At 40.1% G+C, this 20,744-nt stretch overlaps 1 protein-coding gene across 1 annotated transcript in view; it reads right to left on the reverse strand.

Moving 5' to 3' along the window:
• Positions 1 to 8,305: 8,305 nt before the first annotated feature.
• CFAP221 (cilia and flagella associated protein 221) overlaps positions 8,306 to 20,744 on the reverse strand; it is a 22,560-nt gene continuing 10,121 nt past the window's right edge. The window contains exons 12-23 of the mRNA XM_009707266.1: positions 19,930 to 20,019; positions 18,475 to 18,570; positions 16,912 to 17,002; positions 15,387 to 15,514; positions 14,863 to 14,943; positions 13,726 to 13,833; positions 13,406 to 13,582; positions 11,885 to 12,043; positions 11,378 to 11,472; positions 10,756 to 10,845; positions 10,433 to 10,552; positions 8,306 to 8,429 (exon numbers count right to left, since the gene is read on the reverse strand). Coding sequence (XP_009705568.1) covers positions 8,306 to 8,429; positions 10,433 to 10,552; positions 10,756 to 10,845; positions 11,378 to 11,472; positions 11,885 to 12,043; positions 13,406 to 13,582; positions 13,726 to 13,833; positions 14,863 to 14,943; positions 15,387 to 15,514; positions 16,912 to 17,002; positions 18,475 to 18,570; positions 19,930 to 20,019 — 1,359 coding nt within the window. The remainder of the gene's footprint in view (positions 8,430 to 10,432; positions 10,553 to 10,755; positions 10,846 to 11,377; positions 11,473 to 11,884; positions 12,044 to 13,405; positions 13,583 to 13,725; positions 13,834 to 14,862; positions 14,944 to 15,386; positions 15,515 to 16,911; positions 17,003 to 18,474; positions 18,571 to 19,929; positions 20,020 to 20,744) is intronic.

The raw sequence follows: 20,744 nt of genomic DNA on the forward strand, positions 1-20,744 counted from the left end.
TGTCACGGACCTTATCCTCTCAGTTCATCCTTTTGGGAAGCATTTTCTTCCACTATCTATCCCTCCTATCTTGAACATTTATTTTAGTCTAATACATAAACTCCACCTTAGCAGTGACATTCAATCATACATCAATCTTCAGCTCCTGGAACAGACAGTCAGTTAAATAATAACCATAATGACAGTAATAATTCATTACTTCTTTCCTGAAAGTACATGAATAGCTTTACTTCTCCTGTGTCAGATGTCATCTGTACACGGAGTAGGAAATTTTGACATCTTTCAGGGTACTTACAAAGTTATGTCACCATGATTCATTAAAAAGGAGATTTTCACTGTGATCTGGTATGTTTGCGGGGTTGGAAGAGCAGATAGGACAGTTATGCTTTTCTATTGTCTCCTTCCTGATATTTTTCCACAGTTTTTTGGTTATTTTTAGAGCGATTAGTATAAATTAGTAATGTTGCTGTGTCCCTTTGGGAGTCTAACACACTCCAGAGCAATAAGAGCAAACAACCTGTGGGGTCTGAGAGACTGAAAGGAGGACTGTCCACAATCAGCAAGTTGCTGCAATGTCTGAGGTTAAAGATTGCTTTGTTTGCATTCTGGCACAGCTCTTTGGCTCAAATCTATGAAGATATTTGGATGCTTCACTGCCAGGGGCATCAAAGGGAGTTAGGTACTTGAATTCTTTGCCATCTGCTCCCTCAGCGATTCGCAGCAGCATCTGATGCCATTATAAACACACAAGATTTAACAGAGAACATTTCACAGCATTTAACAGCAGAACAAAGTAAAGGCTTTCCAAGGAGAGCAGGCTACTGTCAGGCCCCTCCTGTGTAATCCCAGCCTAGCAGGATGAAGTGGTCTCTCAGGCACCAAGTTCCAATCTATCACCTTAAATATAGGATTATGTCAATGGCAAATGTTTAATGTAGCAAGAAACATCATAGCCTAAAAGGGCTCATACCAATGCTGTTGATGTCAGTGACAAAATGCCTGTTGTTTTCAGCCAAGACAGATCAGAGCCAAAACTCAAAACTTCTGAAGAAAATTCAGTATGTCACTTTTGCAAAACTAACGTTCCTTTTATCTGCCTATTGGTATAAATAGAGTCTTCTAAATAACACATCAGGATGATGAATCCAACAATGGCTAGACATAGCCACAATTATCACACCCAGTACAGATGTGACCAGGAATTTCTTCTGACCAGCACAGTGTTTGAGTCTCCAAAGGAAATGGCAGAAAAGTAGTTTTAATGTTAACACAGACTCTGCTGTTTACAGTTTAATTCTTATAGAGGTATTCTGCTGAAGTTTTCTTGAGGCCTGCTACTCCCTTACTGTACCTTCTTTGGACCAGAAAGCATGAAGGATGACAGCCAGTAATTTCAAACAACACTGCCAGGCAGAAAGAATCAAATATCTCTAAACATGGTGATTTTTCAGATGCTCGATTATTTCTGTAAAAATAGGATCAGACGCCAAACCAGACTTCAGGTGAAGCTGGTTCATCTTTATTGACACCAGGAGGGAAACAGCAGTTTTAGGACACCAGCAGTAACAGTCTGGAGTCTCACAGTGTCTGCTGCCATTATAAATGAGTGTTTTGTGGATGATTAAGCAACACATTTTTTTAATTTAATACATTTGAAATTAAGGGTCCAGCTTTCATAATTTCAGAAAAACTTGAGAATGTACTCTGAACATAACCTGCACCTCAGAAACCAGAAGTAAAAGAGAAATAAATGCAGATTGATTAAAAATAATTCTGACATTCTGGAGATCTGGCTTCAGCTTTAAATGTCTCTGTTTGGCATTACTGAGCACATTGTCTGAAGATCTGGCCAGCAGTCTTGCCTTTTTGATACTCCTTTGTAACACTGAAATCATATGAACCTCATCTTCCCTCACTTCCTAAGTATGAACTACAAACAACACAACATTAAAAATTCTAGGAGTTCTCAAGAGAGGGCTGGATCAGTTTGTATCAGCTGAAGCTTCACGCTGATACCCAGGGGTGCTCTTTCAGATCTCCACTCTTTTTTTTTCCTACTGGTTAATCGACTAATCAGGATCACTCATTATGTCTAACTGTTATTTAAATTCATTGTTAACTTTCAATTCTGAAGAAGCAGAGTCACATTCTAAAATGCAAGAGTCTTCAAGCACGTCTCTGCTAAGGTGGGAGGTCTGACTGCAGCACAAAAAAAGCTGTCCATGCTAGTTTTAATCAATGTCAATTGAAATGTGAAGCACCGTAAGCCTCCTTGGATGCTGGACACTGATGTCAATGACCAGTCTGCACTGAAGCCTGCCTTTTTTGCTACCAGGATTTGAATTGTCCAGTTTAGCTTCAGTCACTCCTCCCAGCAGGTGTGTGAATACTTACATCAGTACCATGAATAGAAGCTCACAGCTTCTATATCACTTGCTTTTAGCAAGGCAAGAATGTGACTATACTAAATTGATCAATAGCAAAATGATGGATGATGCACTGGGAACAGCTCTGAAATTTCCCTGGTTCCTTGAGTCATTATTTCCAGTGGTGCAGATTAAAAGGGACGTCTACGGACAGGAAATCCCAGCTGGGCGAGGACCCCAGCACTGTGTTTCTGGAAGGTAGGTTTGAAAGACAGCTCATCAGTAGGACCTTCAGCACTTTCCAGGAGGAAGGATCCATTGAGGAAGGGTGCATACAAGCAGCTGGAACGGTGCTTGCAGAAGGGATAAATGAGTGACCAATGTGGGTATTACTGTCATAGCAGATACAGAGGCTTTGTTCCTTTTAATCTGTTCTACAGCGCTACCAAACAGCTACTACAAATTATGCTGTGTTCCAGCAGTGGATGGAAATACTCCTCACATTGTCACAGAGGGGCTGACATTTAATTCTCAAAGAAATTTGAGATTCCCTGTTATGTTAGCTACAAGGGGAATAGGAAGCTTTAAAGCTACTAGATCTGGTGGTGGACACTGTACATCAACAACACTTTTCAACATCCTGAGCTGTATCTGGCCTTCCTGTATCAATACATAAAATGACTGTTTGTGATTGCTGATAGTACCTGCATGGGGACATCTGTGCCTACTGTGTTACCAGAGTAACAAGTTTGTTGAAACATCATGCTGCCTGCAGGGAAAGGTGCTTCAGAGGCAAGGAAGCAAGGAGAGAATTGTTTGAAAGCAATTCTCTCTTGATACTTGATGTCCGTTTTCAGGGCAACATACAGAGAACTAATCATGCAAATCCAAACTCAAGGGAAATAAGCCTCGGTTTCTTCATCTGGTACTCTGAAACTCAGCCAACAATACATACAACCAATATCCCTGAGGTGACAAAGTGCATTGTTGATTTGTAGGCAAGGCATATTGGATTAGTAGAGACTCCACACTGTGAAATGATTATAAACCAGTAATTAGTTGGTGATGGAGGTATAATTTGGTTCAGAATTCTGAAGCCAGATAAAACAAACTGATTAAAAATAACGCACTGTTAACTCAGTCCCTTGTGCAATTAAAAACTCATAGAACCTGACTGAAGTAGTTACAAAGGCCTTCTAAGAGCAGGAAAATATTGTATCCATTTAAAAGTGCACTCAACTAACAGTAGCATTGAGTCCTGGAAATTTTATTTCTTTAAAGGCAGAAGGACATGCTATTGCTCTTCACCCTGGAGAGCCCTCATCCATTTAAATGCAGCTTAACTTTTGGACAGTAAGACATGAATGTGCTGGAACTAAACAGTGCCTGGCACAAGTGAGCAGCTCATCAGAAGATGTTTTTCTGATGTATCAGTGCTTTGGAAAAATACTTCCTGCAGGTGTTCTGAAATCACCTGGAGTTTTTCAGGAGCTGCTTGATTTAATTTTCAAGTCCCTGCTGTGGTCATACAGACATAATCTGGGAAGTTCCTCACAACCAATTAGCTTCTGCAGGTATTAAATGGCACAAGATAGCCCTATCAGATGTGGCTGGCTTTTTTGGGCCAAATTAGGTGATTTCTGGATCTTCTTTGCAGTTGAAGTTACTGCCATGATATTGCACTGATTTTGGCTTTGATGAATTCAACTTTCTTTGAGGACACAGAGAGACATAGCCAATGAAAGAATGACTCACTACAGCAGTATTTATGGGAGACTTCTGATGAATTCCAGCTTTGTAGAAATGTCACGTTACTTGAGATGTCCATAAAAATGAAGAATCACAAGACAGTTTTGATCAAGTCCTTCAGTCTGTGGGAGCGGTACGAATGGGACTTATTCCTGGGAACAGCAGGTAGTCTCTTCTGAACACACACTGGGACTCTGCTACTGACAATACCCCACACCACAAGGCCCAGAGAAGAATTGTATGTGACTGTAGCACCGTATTCCTGATGGCTCTCTAGGGCTCTATATCAAAGCAGCTACCACTGACCACCCTTTGGCATCAGGTAGAGCTGGAGGAGGCCGAAGAGGTTGCTCAGGCTAGAAGAGCTGATTCCTGTGTCACCAGACCAAACAACTGTAGACACTGCTCACTACTTTAAAAGTCCTCTCTGAAGGCATTTTACATTTCAGAAAAAAAAACACAAAACAAAATTTTGAGAAGGCTGCCCTATCACTGTATACTGCTAGCTGCAACCACTTGAAGAATAGGACTTATTCCAAGCAACCACTGTTAGTACTCAGTGCACAGGCTGACAGCGGGCAAAGCAGAAAACAGATGATGAAAAAAAAAATTTAAACCATTTCTGCCTCAAAATAACTTCTATGCAAAACCAGCTATGGTCATAGAAGCCCTCAGCACGTCAGGTGTTTGGTGTCTCTACAGGAACCATACGAATTATGTGCACTTACTGATTGCAGAGCAGCACTTCACAATTACATTTACAAAGAAATTTACCCACACTAGTACACAGAGAAGTCCTTATTCTCTGCCTTTATTCAGCTTTCTAAGGAAATGACTCTGTGTATATCTCACCTGATAAATTCTAAACCTGCTAGCTATTTCCAACCAAACTGAAGGAGCAGGAGAGGTCTCAGCAAGAGTTCAAATCCTCCATGGTTAAACAGCTGGAGAGAAGCCTTCACAGTGTTTCCATAAGGCAAAGGATGCAGTGTGAGCATAGCTCTTAATAGACACAAGAAAACCTGTGCAGGAGAGAGACCAAATAAATGCTCAGACCACAAGAAAAACTTAACTGGAGTTTGAAATATCTGAACCTTGCATTACAAATCCAAAGGTAACAAGGTTTCTTTAGTTTGGGATTCATGAAACTATTCTTATGAGCTGAAAATATAATTTCACCCACTTATTTACATCAGACATACACTGCTGTTTTTCTCCCAGCCTTCTTATAAAATGTAATTAATTTACATTTTAAAGACCTTGATGGGTTTTCTCTCATCATGGAGCAGTAAGTGAGATTAATAACCCAGTTAGTGAGCACTTAAGCTCATGGGTCATTTCCATTTAAAAACATTAACATTTTCTTAATTTTTAAAATGCACCTTTTATTTGATTTAGAGGTTAATGCTCATTTTTTATGTAATAAAAGGGACAAAAGCTAAAGAATGAGTCAGTGTTTATTAACCTTGCTAATAAGACAGGCTTTTTCAGGCAAGATGGATATATCTTAATTGGTAAAGCTGTTGCATTGTCATTTAGTCAATTCATCCTTTCCAAACAAGGGAAACAGCAGCAATTTTATTTGCAGTGAATGAAATAAACTTGTCACATTCTGCATATCAATTTACACATTCTTACTTTCCCACTTACATCATTAAGAATGCAGCTCTTTGATTCCTAAAATAAGGCAATTCACAAATTAACTTTAGAATGTATGGAAATATGGCTATATATAACATATTAATCGATCTTAGTTTGCAATCTGTATGTGAAGTCAATCTGCACATTCATGGGATTAATCTAGAATTGAATGCTACATTTCCTTCAAAAGAGTGTGATTTGCATCTTTTGTGGAGGCATAAGAAAGCAGATTAAAAGATGCCTTAACAAACTGTTTCCACAGTTTGTAAAAACATAGCCTTAAGGCTGAAGTTTGCACTAATGCCATTTTAAATAGCACTGATGTTGAATGTTGACATTTCACACAAGTGCTATTGAATCCTGCTAGCTGATCTTTAAAAAAGACCCTATAAAAGCATCCAAGTGTTTATTAACAGGTATTAGCAGTCTGTTACAGACAACTATACATATGTCTTTTATATATAAAAATGCACTCCAAAATTTATGCTCTGGTTCAGTACTTTATAAATGACAATCCAGATAAAAACAACTGTCAGAAATATTCCAGTGCACTGGGTAACGTTACACCAAAAGCAGTTTCCATTACATCATTTCTTTTTCTTCCAATTTATTTTCTGTAATACCTCAGTCCTTTTCATGAAACACTGAACAGGCACAGAACTGTGAACAACCACCAACTGCAGGTTACAATCCTTATGGTTTATACCCCATTTCTGAAAGTGTTCTGCAGTCAACCAGCAGAATACTTAAGTGGCCTCATATATGAAAATCTAAGACTTCTAGTTATTTAGCCAAATTTCATGTTCTTGGACACAGCTGGGTTGCCTATGATAGTTTATCACCTTGAGAAGAGTCAACCTCTTATTAGCAGGTACCCTGGAGGTATATAATGCACAGAGGTCTGTCCATTACTAGCTGTTAAAACAGTCCCTTTGTATTTGAGGAACAATTTAGGGCAAAGTAACATTTTTTTCTTACCTTCTCTGCACACCAAAACCTGGCGCATAAAAGCCTTAAAACACAGAAAGGAGGATCACTTAAATAGAAAGGAGGTTCATTTCTTTGAAGGCTGGGGTCAACTACTGGAGAATGGAGAAGCATGACTAATTTCCGTTGGGATGACCAGGAAACTGGAGGAGAAGGGAAGAAGGAGGATACTGCTGTAAAAAAAAAAAAAGAGATCAACTCTTGTTAATCACCATTGTTTCTGAACACTTACTCCACCTTTACTAGACATTGAAATTTAGCTGATTGATAATAGTTCCTGAGAATTATCTATGCTTAATTTAACCTAAACTGTGAATGCTTTCACTGTAAACTGTGAGAACGTTTTTGTCATGGTCATGTTAAGAAACACATTCAAGTCTTAGCGCGCCTCTTAAAAGATCTACAGCTTTCCTCAGGATTTGCAGAAGAAAAAAGCAATGTGTACATATTTAAGCAGTTGTTTGCAGTCAGAGAAACTCTGCAGATATCCAGACCCGCATTCTGAACAATCCCTTGCCCATTAGACAGTTAGCAGAAACTTAACAGTTTTTTATTTCTTCGAAGTGCACAGATAGTATGTAGCCAGTATAATAAAGGCTATTCTGCAGCTTTATTTTCACCCTACTTTCCCATTTTCTATCTCCCTGAGCTTTTTATAGTTTGACTACACTGATTTCCTCTCTCTGAAATAAATTTCTTTTCTTAAGGCTTTCAAGTATGTCTGCAAAGAAGTATGGCTCCCAGGAATGTAGTGTGTACTGCTGCATTTTCCATTACTTTTGGTACAGAAGATAGGTGCTTTTCAGCACAAATAGCCTGGACCACTCTTCAAAATGAGCCATGAACTCACTATGGATAAAACCAATCTTGTCTGATGTTCAGCTTGCCCACAAGAAAGTAGGAGACATCTCAGCTGAAAGGTGATATGTTGAGAAATCTCCTTACTTAGGGAATACACCTCAAGCATTACAGGTCTCTCACGAGGCTCTGAAGTTCATCACCCCAATCTATGCACCCTTTTGCCAAGAGAGCTGTGCATTGAACTAAACCCCTGCACAGCTAATGAAATCTGCTTGGACATTTGACTTTGTGGACAGTAACTGTGCTCAAGTCTTCCCTTTCATTAAAAATCTCAAGTGTATGATTTACAGTCAAGTCTAAGACTTAGTGACTTACCTGTAAAAATTCAAGGACGGGTCATAACTTAAAAAACAAAATCAGAAGAATTTGGTTATGTGGACTTTTCACATTTTATTTGAAAACAGTGGGCTGTAAATTAATTACCAAACTATTTACATGGTAGTACTGTGCTTTTCTGGTCCTTCACACCAGGACAATATGAGCAGGTACATGGCTGAGGAGTCTCATTGGAGCAATTACTGTGTTTAGGGTAATGGTCACAGTGAGAGTCCTTGACAGAGGTGGCATTACTGGTGGTTCTTTTCTCTTTGCGTAAGAAGTTGCTGACCTCACTGAACACAAGTACATGTAGCTGGGACATAGAAAGCCTCATGCACTAACAGGATAAGCAGTGCCAAACCATGGACTTCGTAAAACTACTCTTATCCCAGAATAAGGGTTTTATTAAGTGCTTTCAGCTTCATTTTCTCCACATGTTTTTGAACCTTCTCTCTGAGGTCGTTGTTTTGGGGTTGAAAATGTCCATCTGGATGGCTGTGCAGGTCTCTGTAAGAAATTTAAAACATCATTTGTATTTATAATACCCAGGGGAGCTACTTAGGAATGCTGAGAAAAACAAAGGAAGAGACACTCACACATAATTTCTCTCTTTTTTATAATGAACATAGAGGGTATTCCATTACTTATGCAGAACTGGAAAAGGAGTTAAACTGTGAAAAGAACATTCACTCTTGGCTTGGCCAGTTAGGAAAGCTAACCATCTGATAGGTAAACACATACTAGACAGAGTTTCACATTTTATCTATGAAAGAACATATGGTGTAATGGCCAGAACAAGAGCATCCACATGAAAAACTCATTTGCCTTAAGGATTAAATGCTGAAACTGCTGTAGAATAACAATGTGTTCTCTGTCGTCTAGTGAAACACCATCCTATCAATAACAACAAAGAACCTTCCAGTGACAAAAGAAAGGAGTGAAACTTCATTGTTAATAAATTTTTGTTTCCCTTCTTACAAAGCCAAACAAATAGGGAAGATTTCAACAAGTAAATATCGATACCCAGAGGTGTTTAGTATAGAAAAGTATTTTCAATTTTGAAGAAAACATCTAAAACTTCAAAAAGGAAGAACATTATGGTTATAAAACTTCTTACCCAGTAAAAGCACCATCCAACACTGTATCACTGTGGAGAAAAAGGTCACTCTTTAGTTACACAAGCTGTTCCAAATCCCCATGTTCTGACAAGTAGAGTGTCATAAAATGCAAAAAGTAGCACTGAGTCCGACACACCTGCATTTTTACAGCAAATTATTTTCAATCAATGTTGTTGTAATCACAATACAGCAATAAGTGTTTTGTCAGAGAGCTCATAATATGCAGCACCATTTTAAAGTTTAATGGCTGGCAGTTGCACAGGGTTTCAATGTCAATCAAATAATTTCCCTCTAAAATTAAAGAAAATGAGACATTCAAATATCTTGATTGCTCTGAAAGTTTCATGCTATTATGCACATCCTGACACCTAAGCCACATCATGACCACTTTAAAGAGGGGGCAACTGTTGGACAGAAAAATTCATTCACTTGTTCCAAGTCACAAAAGGTATCTGTGCAAACACAGGGTTAGAACTCAGCCCTTTCTTCTATGTTGCTCTGCAACCACTTATCCTACCCATACTGCCTGCTGCTGAAGCCCACTGCCCCGTGTCCCACTTATCAGCTCATACAGCTCCTCACATCCTTCCTGCAACATCACACACCTCCAAGTTTCACACCGTGCATCCACTTCTGCTTCCAGCCCCACAGAACTGCTGGGCAGTTCTGAAATGCTGCTTTTAAACCATGGTGGCAATCATCAGGCCCATCAAAGACCCTTTTGTCCCTCAGAGCTTTCCTTGTCCTCAGGTTGCCCCCCAAAGTTTCTCTGCTGAGCTGCAAACTCAGCATTATGGCCTGACAATACTGGAGGCAAAAGGCAGAATTTGGCCCTTACAGTGGCTGGTTCACAACAATTCAGGGATCAGGTAATTCTGTGTTTATGAATGCAAGTTATTTTACATGCTGTGCTGTATACCTAAAACACAATGTGTGTCCGTGGACTGCGAAGCTCAGCCAGCAGAGCAAATGTGACTCACTCCTAGGAAAAGCCTGAGAAAAAGGCACCACGCCAGGGGAAAATTGTGAGGACTCATTCCTCTGCCAGCATTAATAAATATCTAACGAAAAGGGTCACTGAAAACCAAAAGCCACTGGTCCAAGAATATTGAATATCTCTGCGAAGGCAAGACAACTGCCTCAAGTGTTAGATCATATTGATAAAACTGAGGTCAGTAACATCCGAGCCAGTTCGTGACATTCACAGCTGCTTTCTGAAGTCCAATCCAGAGACCGCATTGCAGTACAAATTCACTCAAAGTACCAGATCTGCATCCCACTGGTGATGGAGCCCCTAGAACATCTCAGTATGACTTTCTATGTAACTCTGAAGGGGATGCTTGTCTTCAGATTCCTTCCCATTCCTCTCCCCTAATTTCAAATTGTATCTACCTTTCTTCTTTTGCTGATTTCTCTTTGCCTTCTTCTGGGAGTGCCTGCCCAGTTTGTGGAAATTCAGCTCTCACCATCTCTGGAGTAAGAATCATTCTGAACTCAGTTTCATCTGTCTCACTAAAAATTAGTAGAGATGAAGAAAAATTACGCTTTATCCTTTTAAAATTATTTTTTAGCCAACAAAAACAAAATTATGTTTTATGCAAGAGGGACTTTGTGCTTTTGCCTTTGAGAATCTCTCTGGACAGGTTTAGACACATCCATACAAGTGGTTAAGACATAATCAATTAGACTGAGCACAAAATAGAGAGGAAACTTACTGGTCCATTATGTTCTCTCTGTCTCTCTCAGGTAAGTCATACAGCATTGGTGGTACAGCTCTTGGAAGCATATCTAAACTGAAAGGATCCCTGTGATGGAAATGGTATTAGTTTAAGATGGGCAGAGAGTAACTGCACTAAATGTCTATTTTTTGAAGCTTCACAGTAGTTGTAGTTATTTTTAAATATTCCTGGAAAATCTGAGTACACCAGAAACTGCTGTGATATGAGGGAATGTAAGCCTGAGAGATGTTAGCTACCACTCGGTGCAGGTGCCCATATGTTAAAGGTTTTGCCATTCATACTTCCGCAGGACAGACAGAGTTTGTTCCTCCCGGGGTCTTCTAGCACTGAATCATAAAGCATTCAGGAGAGATGTTATTGAAAGTCCAGACTAGAACTCTCCTTCCAGGGCTAGGTATTTCCTCTAATGATATTGTTCTTAACCCACCCTTCAAGGAGGTCAGTAGGGGTTTTCCCCATTGATTTTGGATTTCTAAGCAGCAGTTAATTCCACCCATAGGCCCACTTTTATCTGTGGGACTTGTTACTGGTCAATGTAGTTACAGACTACAGAAACTAGCACAGGGTAGAGGCACTGCATATTCAAATTCTTTCTTACCTAGGTGTTGTACTTGTCAATGTGGGAGTGTTAGAAAAAATTGAATACACCACTGGTAAGAACCTTCTCCATTCCGTTACTCCACAAATCACTTCCTGAAATGACAAGTGCTACAGTGATCAAACCTCTAATACGTAATGCAGTGGGGAGAGAGGCTTGCAGGATAGAGCATCTGACTTCTTGGCTGAGAATCTAATCTGGGGAGCTGCAGTTCTCCATACTTAAAAGATGCTTCCTCCACCGCAAGGTCATGAAAATATAATAGACAGTGAAAAGAAGGAAAGAGCAAAGAAACACTCAGGGATAAATAAGAGACATGGATAAAGCCTAACGAGAATGAGTTATTCCTACCCATAAACTGACTATTTAGGTGTATGTATAATTTATATTTGAAAATGTCTTCTATCTAAGATGACTCTTCATCTTCCTTTTTGATTCCTTGGAGCAAATTCTCAGCAAGAACATACCCAAGCTAGGTACTCATACAATAAACCCAAAAGGCCATACCTTGTGATGTAAAGATTTCTTCTGTGTGACTGGAATACTGGATCCTTTGGGGCATTTCTTGGTAAAGGTGTATTTTGGATGAGGACAAAGGTGATATTCAGCATTTGTTTCAGAATAGGCCAAAGGACGTAAAACTGGAACTAATCCTGGAGTGGAGTTCTAAAAATAAAGAAGAGGTTCTTTTAAAAAATCACCATAAAGAAATAAACTGATGAAAATTCAGTTCTTACAATTAACGTAGTCTCCCCAGATTCACACCTTTGTCTCATTGTGGCTGTTTTGTTCAGTGTGACCTTTCATTTCCTGTCTCTTCCCCTCATCACAGACTATTGCCTGATTACTCCAAAATCCATTGCTGATTCTCTGAACAGTTCAGAATCCAAGAATGGGAAATGGCCTCACTGCGGTGGAAGCTAGTGAGCATTTTGCCATCTATTTCACTGCACTAGCATCTGTTTCTGAATAAAGTGTAATGCTGGGTAATACGGCATCAGGCTGTGCCTGGCTCTTAGACTTACACGACAGAGGGATGAAAGAGATGCACAGAGGATCTCATCAGTAAGTCCACTGGAGTCCTGGCCGCATGCAGTGAGGACAAGTCTATACCATGTATGTTATGCCAAGATCACCAGACTAGCATGCTGGGCTCTGGGCCATTGCAGCTAAGTACTGCTGAACGACAGAGCCACCCAAGTCAGGCACAGTGCCACGCTGGCTTGGAGATGCTGCCTGTACCCACGCACAGTACTTCACTGAGCTATACAGCTGTCTCTGCCTGCTCAGAGACACCTCAGGGACCTCCAGGTTGTGCTGCATTGTGTGGGAAATACCTTCTGTAGTTGGTGCTAAGTAGCACAATCTACACGACAGTTAAGTAACAGAAAATCCTCCCATGCATGTTGTTGTGATTTTTTGAATCTTTGTGCCTAATAATTTGGAAATATGGTTTTGGGATGCTACAAGAACTATTGGAAACTCTAAGGCAGCAGGACAATGTGAGCAAATAATTTGACTTCACTTTTCTTGGTTTACTTAAGGATCAGGCAGAATTGCAGTCCCCCAGCTGAACAAGAGGAAAAGACTGCACCTGTCCTACCTACCTGGGCAAAAGCATGAGGTTATAGAAGGACTGAGATGCCAAGATAATGGCTTTTCTTCTAACATCCAAATGGGGAAACAAAAGGAGAAGAAGGGAAGGGTCCCATGGTGTTCCAGGGAAACCTGGGATCAGTGACCATTTGTGGAGTGTGAGACAGGAAGGGTCTCCAGTTCTCTGCCATCACTGGCAACTATCATCCCTCCCCTAAACTGATCAAATTCCACTGCCTCTCTCAGTGAGATGAGCTCTGGGACTCCTACCTACCAGGGCTGGCACCTTGAAGGATTACTCTCACTCTGGATAGTTTTACACACCAATCTGAGTAAGAAAATTGCCCACCAATTCCACATCAGGCTTCTAATGAAACAAACACCTTTTCCCCTCCTTTCTTAGGTTCTTTGTGGAAGTCAGCTTCTACTTACAAAAATGCGAAGTGGGTTGCTCTCTATAGGGTAGACTAAAGCTTGGGGAGGAACCAGCTTTAAGAGGCTGATATCCCTTTCTGCTACTTCTTCTGGGGATGGTTTGTGAAAATCCATCCTCTGGGAGATGAGGTTAAGCTGCCCCTCAGGAGAAGCAATTACTTGAATCAACTCGTCCTTGAAAAACAGAGACATAAAAGGTTTTCAGAGTGTAGTAAACCTTTTGATATAAAATGTTGAGATAAAATTAATCAAATAATTGTAGAAACGTAGGGTTGGGAGTGACTTGGGCAAAGCTTTTATTTGAGATGACTTGTTACCTGTGCTCCCTGCCTCAGTGGTCGGGAAAGTTTTCGAGGTTTGTAACTTGTAGCTGCAGAGTGTGTACAAAACGGCTGATACTTCATAATGCTGAAATGCTGAGGAACCTAAGTGCAAAGAAAAAAGATGTGCTGCAGGAGATGACAATAATCACCTTTGATTAATTCTTAGTTGGAATGGAACATTCCAGCTTTATCACGAACATGTCACATCTCTGTGGTAAAAGACACTTGAATTCTGGAACATAGTATATGACCAAAACTTTGAGAAGCCATACTTCACCAGGACAAGCTGAATGACTGCATAAAGGAATATTGCCATTCTTGCTTTTCTATGAAAGATCATGGATTTAACAGTTTCTTGATCAAATATACTGAACTTAACGGGGTGGAGAAAAGCTTGTTAAGTAATATACATAAAACTGATAGATGAACCAATGTGTCATAAGAGGAAAAGACACTACAAGAAAGCTTCTAGACTTGTTACACCACCTGAAAAAACAAAAAGAAAGTGGACATTGAGACCAAATCTGTGTTGATTTGAACCTGAGATACTTTGATGGGGTGCAGAATTTGATATTTTGCTATTCAAAAATTGGAGAAAAAAAGGGTTTATAAGTCAGGAGAAAAAAAAATGTTTCTGCACTCTTAAAGTTGAAAAAAACATTCTATATTTCAAGAAAGAGATGTTTGCATTTCCTGTGCAGGAATGACGGAACTAAGCATGCAGAACTGGATGCCAAATAAACAGAAGATTTCCACTACTTTCTAAAAGGAAGGACACTTTTATAATGTCACTTTTATAAAACTCTGAAATCAAAGGAAAAACTGTAGCGTGCAGGTCTTGCAGCATCCTCATTCATAGAAGGATTTTGTTGTTTGAGATAGATACAATAATTTCAGCTGAGGTGATTCATCTCCGTCTGGAGAGAGGGGACAATTGCTGACTATAAGCTTGTTACTTAGGGAAACAGGTGGGATTTGTTTTTATTAAAAGCATGCTAATCACACAGCCATATTAAAGCAACATTTCTACTGGGCTGCACACTGGGGCCACTGAATCAGGCAGAAAACATGTCTAACTGGACTGGTGAAAGAGAGAAGCATCATACAGCTGAGGAAGCTGTACTGACTCACCTTCAAGTCGTAAAAAGGAAGAATGTGTCTGACTTTCACATCTACAGATTCGATAGGAACTAGGCCAAGAGCATCAGGTGCCTGAAAGAATACAGTATTTAAAACTCAGTAATATTGTGGGCATTTTGTTTTGCACTGGCAGCAATCCATCAGCACAGCGACTTGAAAACATATGGAAATAATTATGCAAACATTTTGTCTGATATTTCTCCTGCCCTTTCTTGGACTTTGGCATTTCAGTTATTTTTTATTTCTTTATTTCTGCAAAACCATGGATGTTAACCAACTCTGATCATGAATGTATTACTCAGAATTTTAGAATGCAATTAAGAGAATGCAAAGATTTTTTTACTGTTTTCAGCAGCACTATTAGTAAATCTGAAGTCCTAAATTAATTTGTCTTAACCCCAGAACACCAGTCACATTGTGAAATTTTAATAAAGGCAGTACCGGGCCTGGGGCCAATGGCTCCAACAAAATTCTATATCTTGAGTGTTGCCCATCATTTTAGTTACTATACGTACCAAATCACGGTGCAATTCATGGGAACTGTAAACGGGGAATTCAAAAGGCAATATACGATCTTCAGATATGCTGGAAGAAAAGCCCTTATATTTTTCACTCTTCTCTGGTTTGCTGAAACTCCTGCTTTCTGTCATGAATGGAAAGTAAATATTAAGATTTCATAATATATCTTAATACACTGTTTCAAAAACAGAATCAAGCCACAAAATATATTTAATATCTTCCTAAGACAGGATGTGTATAGTAATTTTAATATAAAAATTAAGGTAATATTTCCTAGGGGCTTTAAATGCTACATCTACAAGATAGCAGGCACAAGACCTTGACTAGGAGAGATTTAATTTCCCCTTTTCTAAAAGGACATAACAGCCCATTCATTCCAGCATGGTCCTCTATCTCATTCCACTCAGCAAGGCAGAGACAAGTCAGAAGGCCTCTCTTACATTAACTGCCATTACGCCTTCTATTTGAAGCATCCCTACAACTACTGCATACTGGGGATTAAAAGTGCCTACTTGCGGAAGCAGGAAAAGGCCTGATATGGGAAGGTGTTTCAGCAGTTGTCAAATTGTGTGTGTATGAAGGAGTGGGAAATAGGTACATATTCTCTTCTGTACCCAGTATACCCAACTGTGACTCCCATTTGAGGCCAGTTCACGGCTCCTACCGTCTCATTTCACTGAGTTCAGATACCTTGCCTTCATCACATTCAGGTGTCTTTTCCTCTTCTAACCCCCATGCAACCAGGCTCTACCTGGTCTGTTTACCTACCTGTCTGTTTCTCATATAGTCCCATCTGCCCTTTCATTGTTCCTCAGGCCTATCAGTAGAATGAATGGTTTGGTTGGAAGGGACCTTAAAGATCATTTAGTCTAACTCTCCTGCCAGGGGCAGGGACATCTATCACTAGATCAGGTTGCTCAGAGCCCCATCCAACCTGACCTTGAACATTTCCAATGATGGAGCATCCACAGATTCTGCCCTATTATTAAGAAGATAAGCTGCAAGGCTCCTAAGAAGAGTTAATCACATTTTTTTTTTAAACTGGTAAATTATGTGTATGAAACATAGAAGTATTTTGGCTACAGCCATTTCTACCTTTCAGTAGGGTGTGCTGCAATAGGACAAGGGGTAATGGTTTTAAACTAAAAGAGGGTAGATTCAGACTAGATATAAGGAAGAAATTTTTTAGGAGGGTGGTGAAACATTGGAACAGGTTGCCCAGAGGGATGGTAGATGCCCCATCCCTGGAAACATTCAAGAACAGGCTGGACAGGTCTCTGAACAACTTGATCTAGTTGAAGATGTCCCTGCTCATTGCAGGGGAGTTGGGCTAGATGACCTTTAAAGGTCCCTTCCAACCCAAACTATTCTATCATTCTACCTTGTCACACTTTTTTGCTAGAAGACTCCTTTGTAAGGACTCTGTCTTTACATTTATATGTAACGCACCTGACACACTGTAGTACAACCTGAATTATCTTAATTCATGTCCAAATATCAACTTGTTCTTCTACTCCTTACCAGACACAGTGCCTTCCTCCAAACCTCTGGCTTCTCTGGTTAGCCCACGGAACAGAAGCAGTAAACGATTTAGCCGAATCTGAATCACAATCTGACAGAATGATTTTAAAGTTTAATACTAAACTCAGCACTCTAAGATTTACAGCCACAGAAATGTACATACATTACAACTGCATTTATTCTACAGAGCTCAGACATCTCTATTTCAGAATTTTTAATATAGTTTTCTGTTGAGGAGGGAGAAAATGTGGAAGGAGAGATGTAGAATGGATCTCAACTCTATAGCGACATTACACAACAAAACCAGTTCAAACTTTCATTTAGTCTTATGGGTTAATTAGACCTTTTTTGGCTAGGTCCTAATCCTTCAGCTGTGTCTATTGGCATACACAGATTTAACAATGAGTAAACAGTTAGTTGATCAGGGCCATATGAATACTTGTGGCTCTGTAAATGAGGAGAATAAGTAGTAACCTGCACTGTGCAATTTGCCTAGTGCCATGTATCACAGAGTAACAATGAAGAGTCCCTCGCCAGAAGGGGTTGTTTAGCCATCTCCTTATTTGTGCAATATAGAAAAAAGCATTTCATTTCAGGACCTCCATATCAAGCCTAATATTATGAATAGATTGGAGAAGAATATCCAAACTGGATATTAGGAGAGCCGGAAACTTCCATATTACTTGCTACATTTAGATTTACTGGGAAGAGAGCAGTGGAGATACAACATAATATTTAAACCAAATGAGATAAGTGATTTTACTGCTTAGTCTTTAGCTTGCAGGTTGGAAGGGATCTTAGGAGGCCCTGGTCCAACTTCAGGTTCCAAGCAAGGTCAGCGATGAGATCAGACCAGGTTGCTCTGGGCTTTATCTAGTCTGGTCTTGAAAACATCCAAGGATGTAGACTGTACAGCCTCTCTGGGCAACCTGCTCCAATGACTGACTGTCCTCATGGTGAAAAAGGTTTTCCTTATATATGGTCAAGACATCTCTTATTTGAATACAGGCCCATTGTTTCCCATGTTCCCACCATGCACCATTGCAAAGATTCTGGCTCCATCATCAGTGACCTCCTCAGAGGTGTTGGAAGGTGCTGCTCTCTGCCTCTGCTTTCCCTCTCCAGGCTGGGTAAGTGTCTCCTCACTGTGGAGTGAGTGCTCCAGACCCCGACCATCTTGGTGGCTCTACACTGAACTCACTCCAGCTTATTGATGTCTGTCTTGTAGTAGGGGCCCAAAACTGGACACAGTATTCTATATGCATTTTGAAATCTTCTCTTTTTTGTGCAAAAGTATTTTATACTTAAAAAAAAAAAAAAAATTAATCTACATTTGTTTAGTATTGATTGCAATACTAAGCACCAGCAGAAGCACCAGTTGAAGCACCAGCTAAGTACAAAACTTACTCCAGATCTTTATTTCCTGGTGAAGTAGGGACATATTTATCAAACTGTCAAATCCCTGGCTAGCTCTGAAGACTCCTTATGTGCTTGTTTACATGTTCTTTTGTGCTATTTCCAAGGTGTCATGCCATCACATTGCATTCTGGTTGTTCACGTTACCTTGTATGCTGCTTGTTGGAATTTCCTCAACATTCTATTTCTGTTGTCCCAAGGGTCATTATGGAGCAAGTCAAATGTGGGATCAACACTTAGATGCTGCATGGTATTTTTTAAAATAAGAAACAGAAAAGAAAAAAGACACCCCTTTTACGACTAGACAAGGGAGAAATTTCCTCCAGCCCAAGCCATTCCTTGGCCTGAATCCATGTGTTATTTCTAAACACTGAAATTAAGTCAGGTGAAAATGTTTGCAGTATTGGCATTTAACCAGCAGCCTTCACTGCAGGGCTTAATGGGAGGTAATCACCAAACAATTGCAAATGCAGTATAGGGAAAGCAGAGATAATGGAGCATGGTCTGCATCCACACAGATGACATGAGCAGTCAGACAGTGGAGAGAATGGTCTAGGTCTCTACCAAACACACACTTCATCTTCCACAGATATGAAGTTGGAATAGCTGTAAGGGCTCAAACCAGAGGCCCAACAAAACCAGTATCATGTCTCCAATAACGGCTGATAGCATATACCTACAGAAGGGCGAAAGACAGGGGTAAACTTAGAGTGATAATACCCAGACTAACCTCCCCACATTTAGTCATCTCTGGCTCTGGACATACTTGAGGCAGAGGTGATGCCTCTATATTTAGTGCTTTAAATTGTTGGAATACTTTTTGAACACAAGTAAATCTCTTTCTTGATGTGTTAATCTCTTCTTCAGTTTTAAATCAATGTGACAGAAGAATGTCGCACCAGAAGAGACTCCAGTGGCCCCAAAGTACAGCACCTCTCAACAGGAGGGCAGCTGCTCAACCAATATTTAGATTAGGAAGGTCCTCAGAACATCAGCTCCACAGAACCCCATGCTATGCCTCGCCAAACAATTTTCAGCACTTTGCAACAGGCGTAAGAGTATAGTAAAAGACCAACTCCCACATCAGTTATGTTCCTCAAGAAGGCAGCAGTTTGTGTTGCTAACATTCCAAGTTCCTTCAGTAGCAGCGTATCTATTAAACAAAGCTCCCAAGAATCCTACGAAAAGGATCTTAGAAAGTACCTCACATCACAGAGAAGGTCAAAAAAATCTAAGTACTGGAAAGGTTCCTGTCAATCTGACCTGCAGTTAAAGGTTGCAAATCTTGTGATATGCTTAACCTTATGTTTAGGCATGAGAAAACTGCTTCTGAGAGAACTTTCAGAAACAACCAATATGAACCTCAGATTAGGCCTGCAGATTTCCACTTGTCTCTCTTATTGGACCAGAACATCAGAAGATGAGCTGTGCATGTAGCACAGTGCTGGCCCTACTGTACTAAAAGTAAAATGGGAAATAAGTCACTGACACAGAAATAGGAATATTAGGAGGAAAAGTATTCAGTGCCAAATATCTATGGCTGGTTTTTAGCTTAGTAGGTTATAATAACATATAGCAGGAGATAATAACATATAAACAAACCTGGTCAACAGTCCGGATGACACGTCTGAAAGAAACTTCTACTTCAGTCCTTTGAAACTCCTGTTCTATGATAGGATCTCCTCTTTGGATCTAATTTGTTACCAGGAAGAACAATCACATTAGTACAAAGCATCCAGTGAATTCTTTCCTCCCTTACAATTAGTGGAACTCCCTTACAATGTAACATTCTGGTGGTACTTGACAAAAAACAGACTTCATTCCTTTCTAGGAAGTGATTATTGCAACCCTTGAGCAAGTCAAACAAAGTAAAATAATGCCTTTTTGGGTCTGAGTTTCAGTCAGAACTCTGCCCTAATGAAACATAGTTTGCTTTGCATAGCCGGAATCAGCCAGAGAGGGGTTACAGAACCAACACCGTAAGTTAGCATCCGAACAGACCTTCCCAGATGACAGCGCCACAGAAATTTCCTGCAGCTTTCCCATATTCTGTGAACATCTCTGTCATGGCTTCCAATGGTGCCAGCTCTTTAATCTGTTCATGTGTGAAAGTTTACTACTTATATCGCTTCACTTCTTTGAGACCCTCTCAAAGTGTTCAGGCATGCTGGATGAATACCAGTGCTTCTTTTCATTGCGCCTCTTCCATCCCAGTCCTACTTATCTATTGTTTCATTTCCAGGATACCATTATATCTTAAGCAAAGACCTTTGGGTTATTTTGCAGAGTGAAATGCCCATGATTTTAACGGACTGAGGTTTTAGCCAGTACAATGGAAGACAGACCAGTTAAAGATCTCCAGAGCACCCACTCCCAGGTTGTATAACATAGTGGCCACGTGAGCAAATGATGTAGGG

This window comes from Cariama cristata, unplaced genomic scaffold, assembly GCF_000690535.1.
Source record: "Cariama cristata isolate BGI_N322 unplaced genomic scaffold, ASM69053v1 scaffold38479, whole genome shotgun sequence".
In the NCBI taxonomy this organism is placed as follows: domain Eukaryota; kingdom Metazoa; phylum Chordata; class Aves; order Cariamiformes; family Cariamidae; genus Cariama; species Cariama cristata.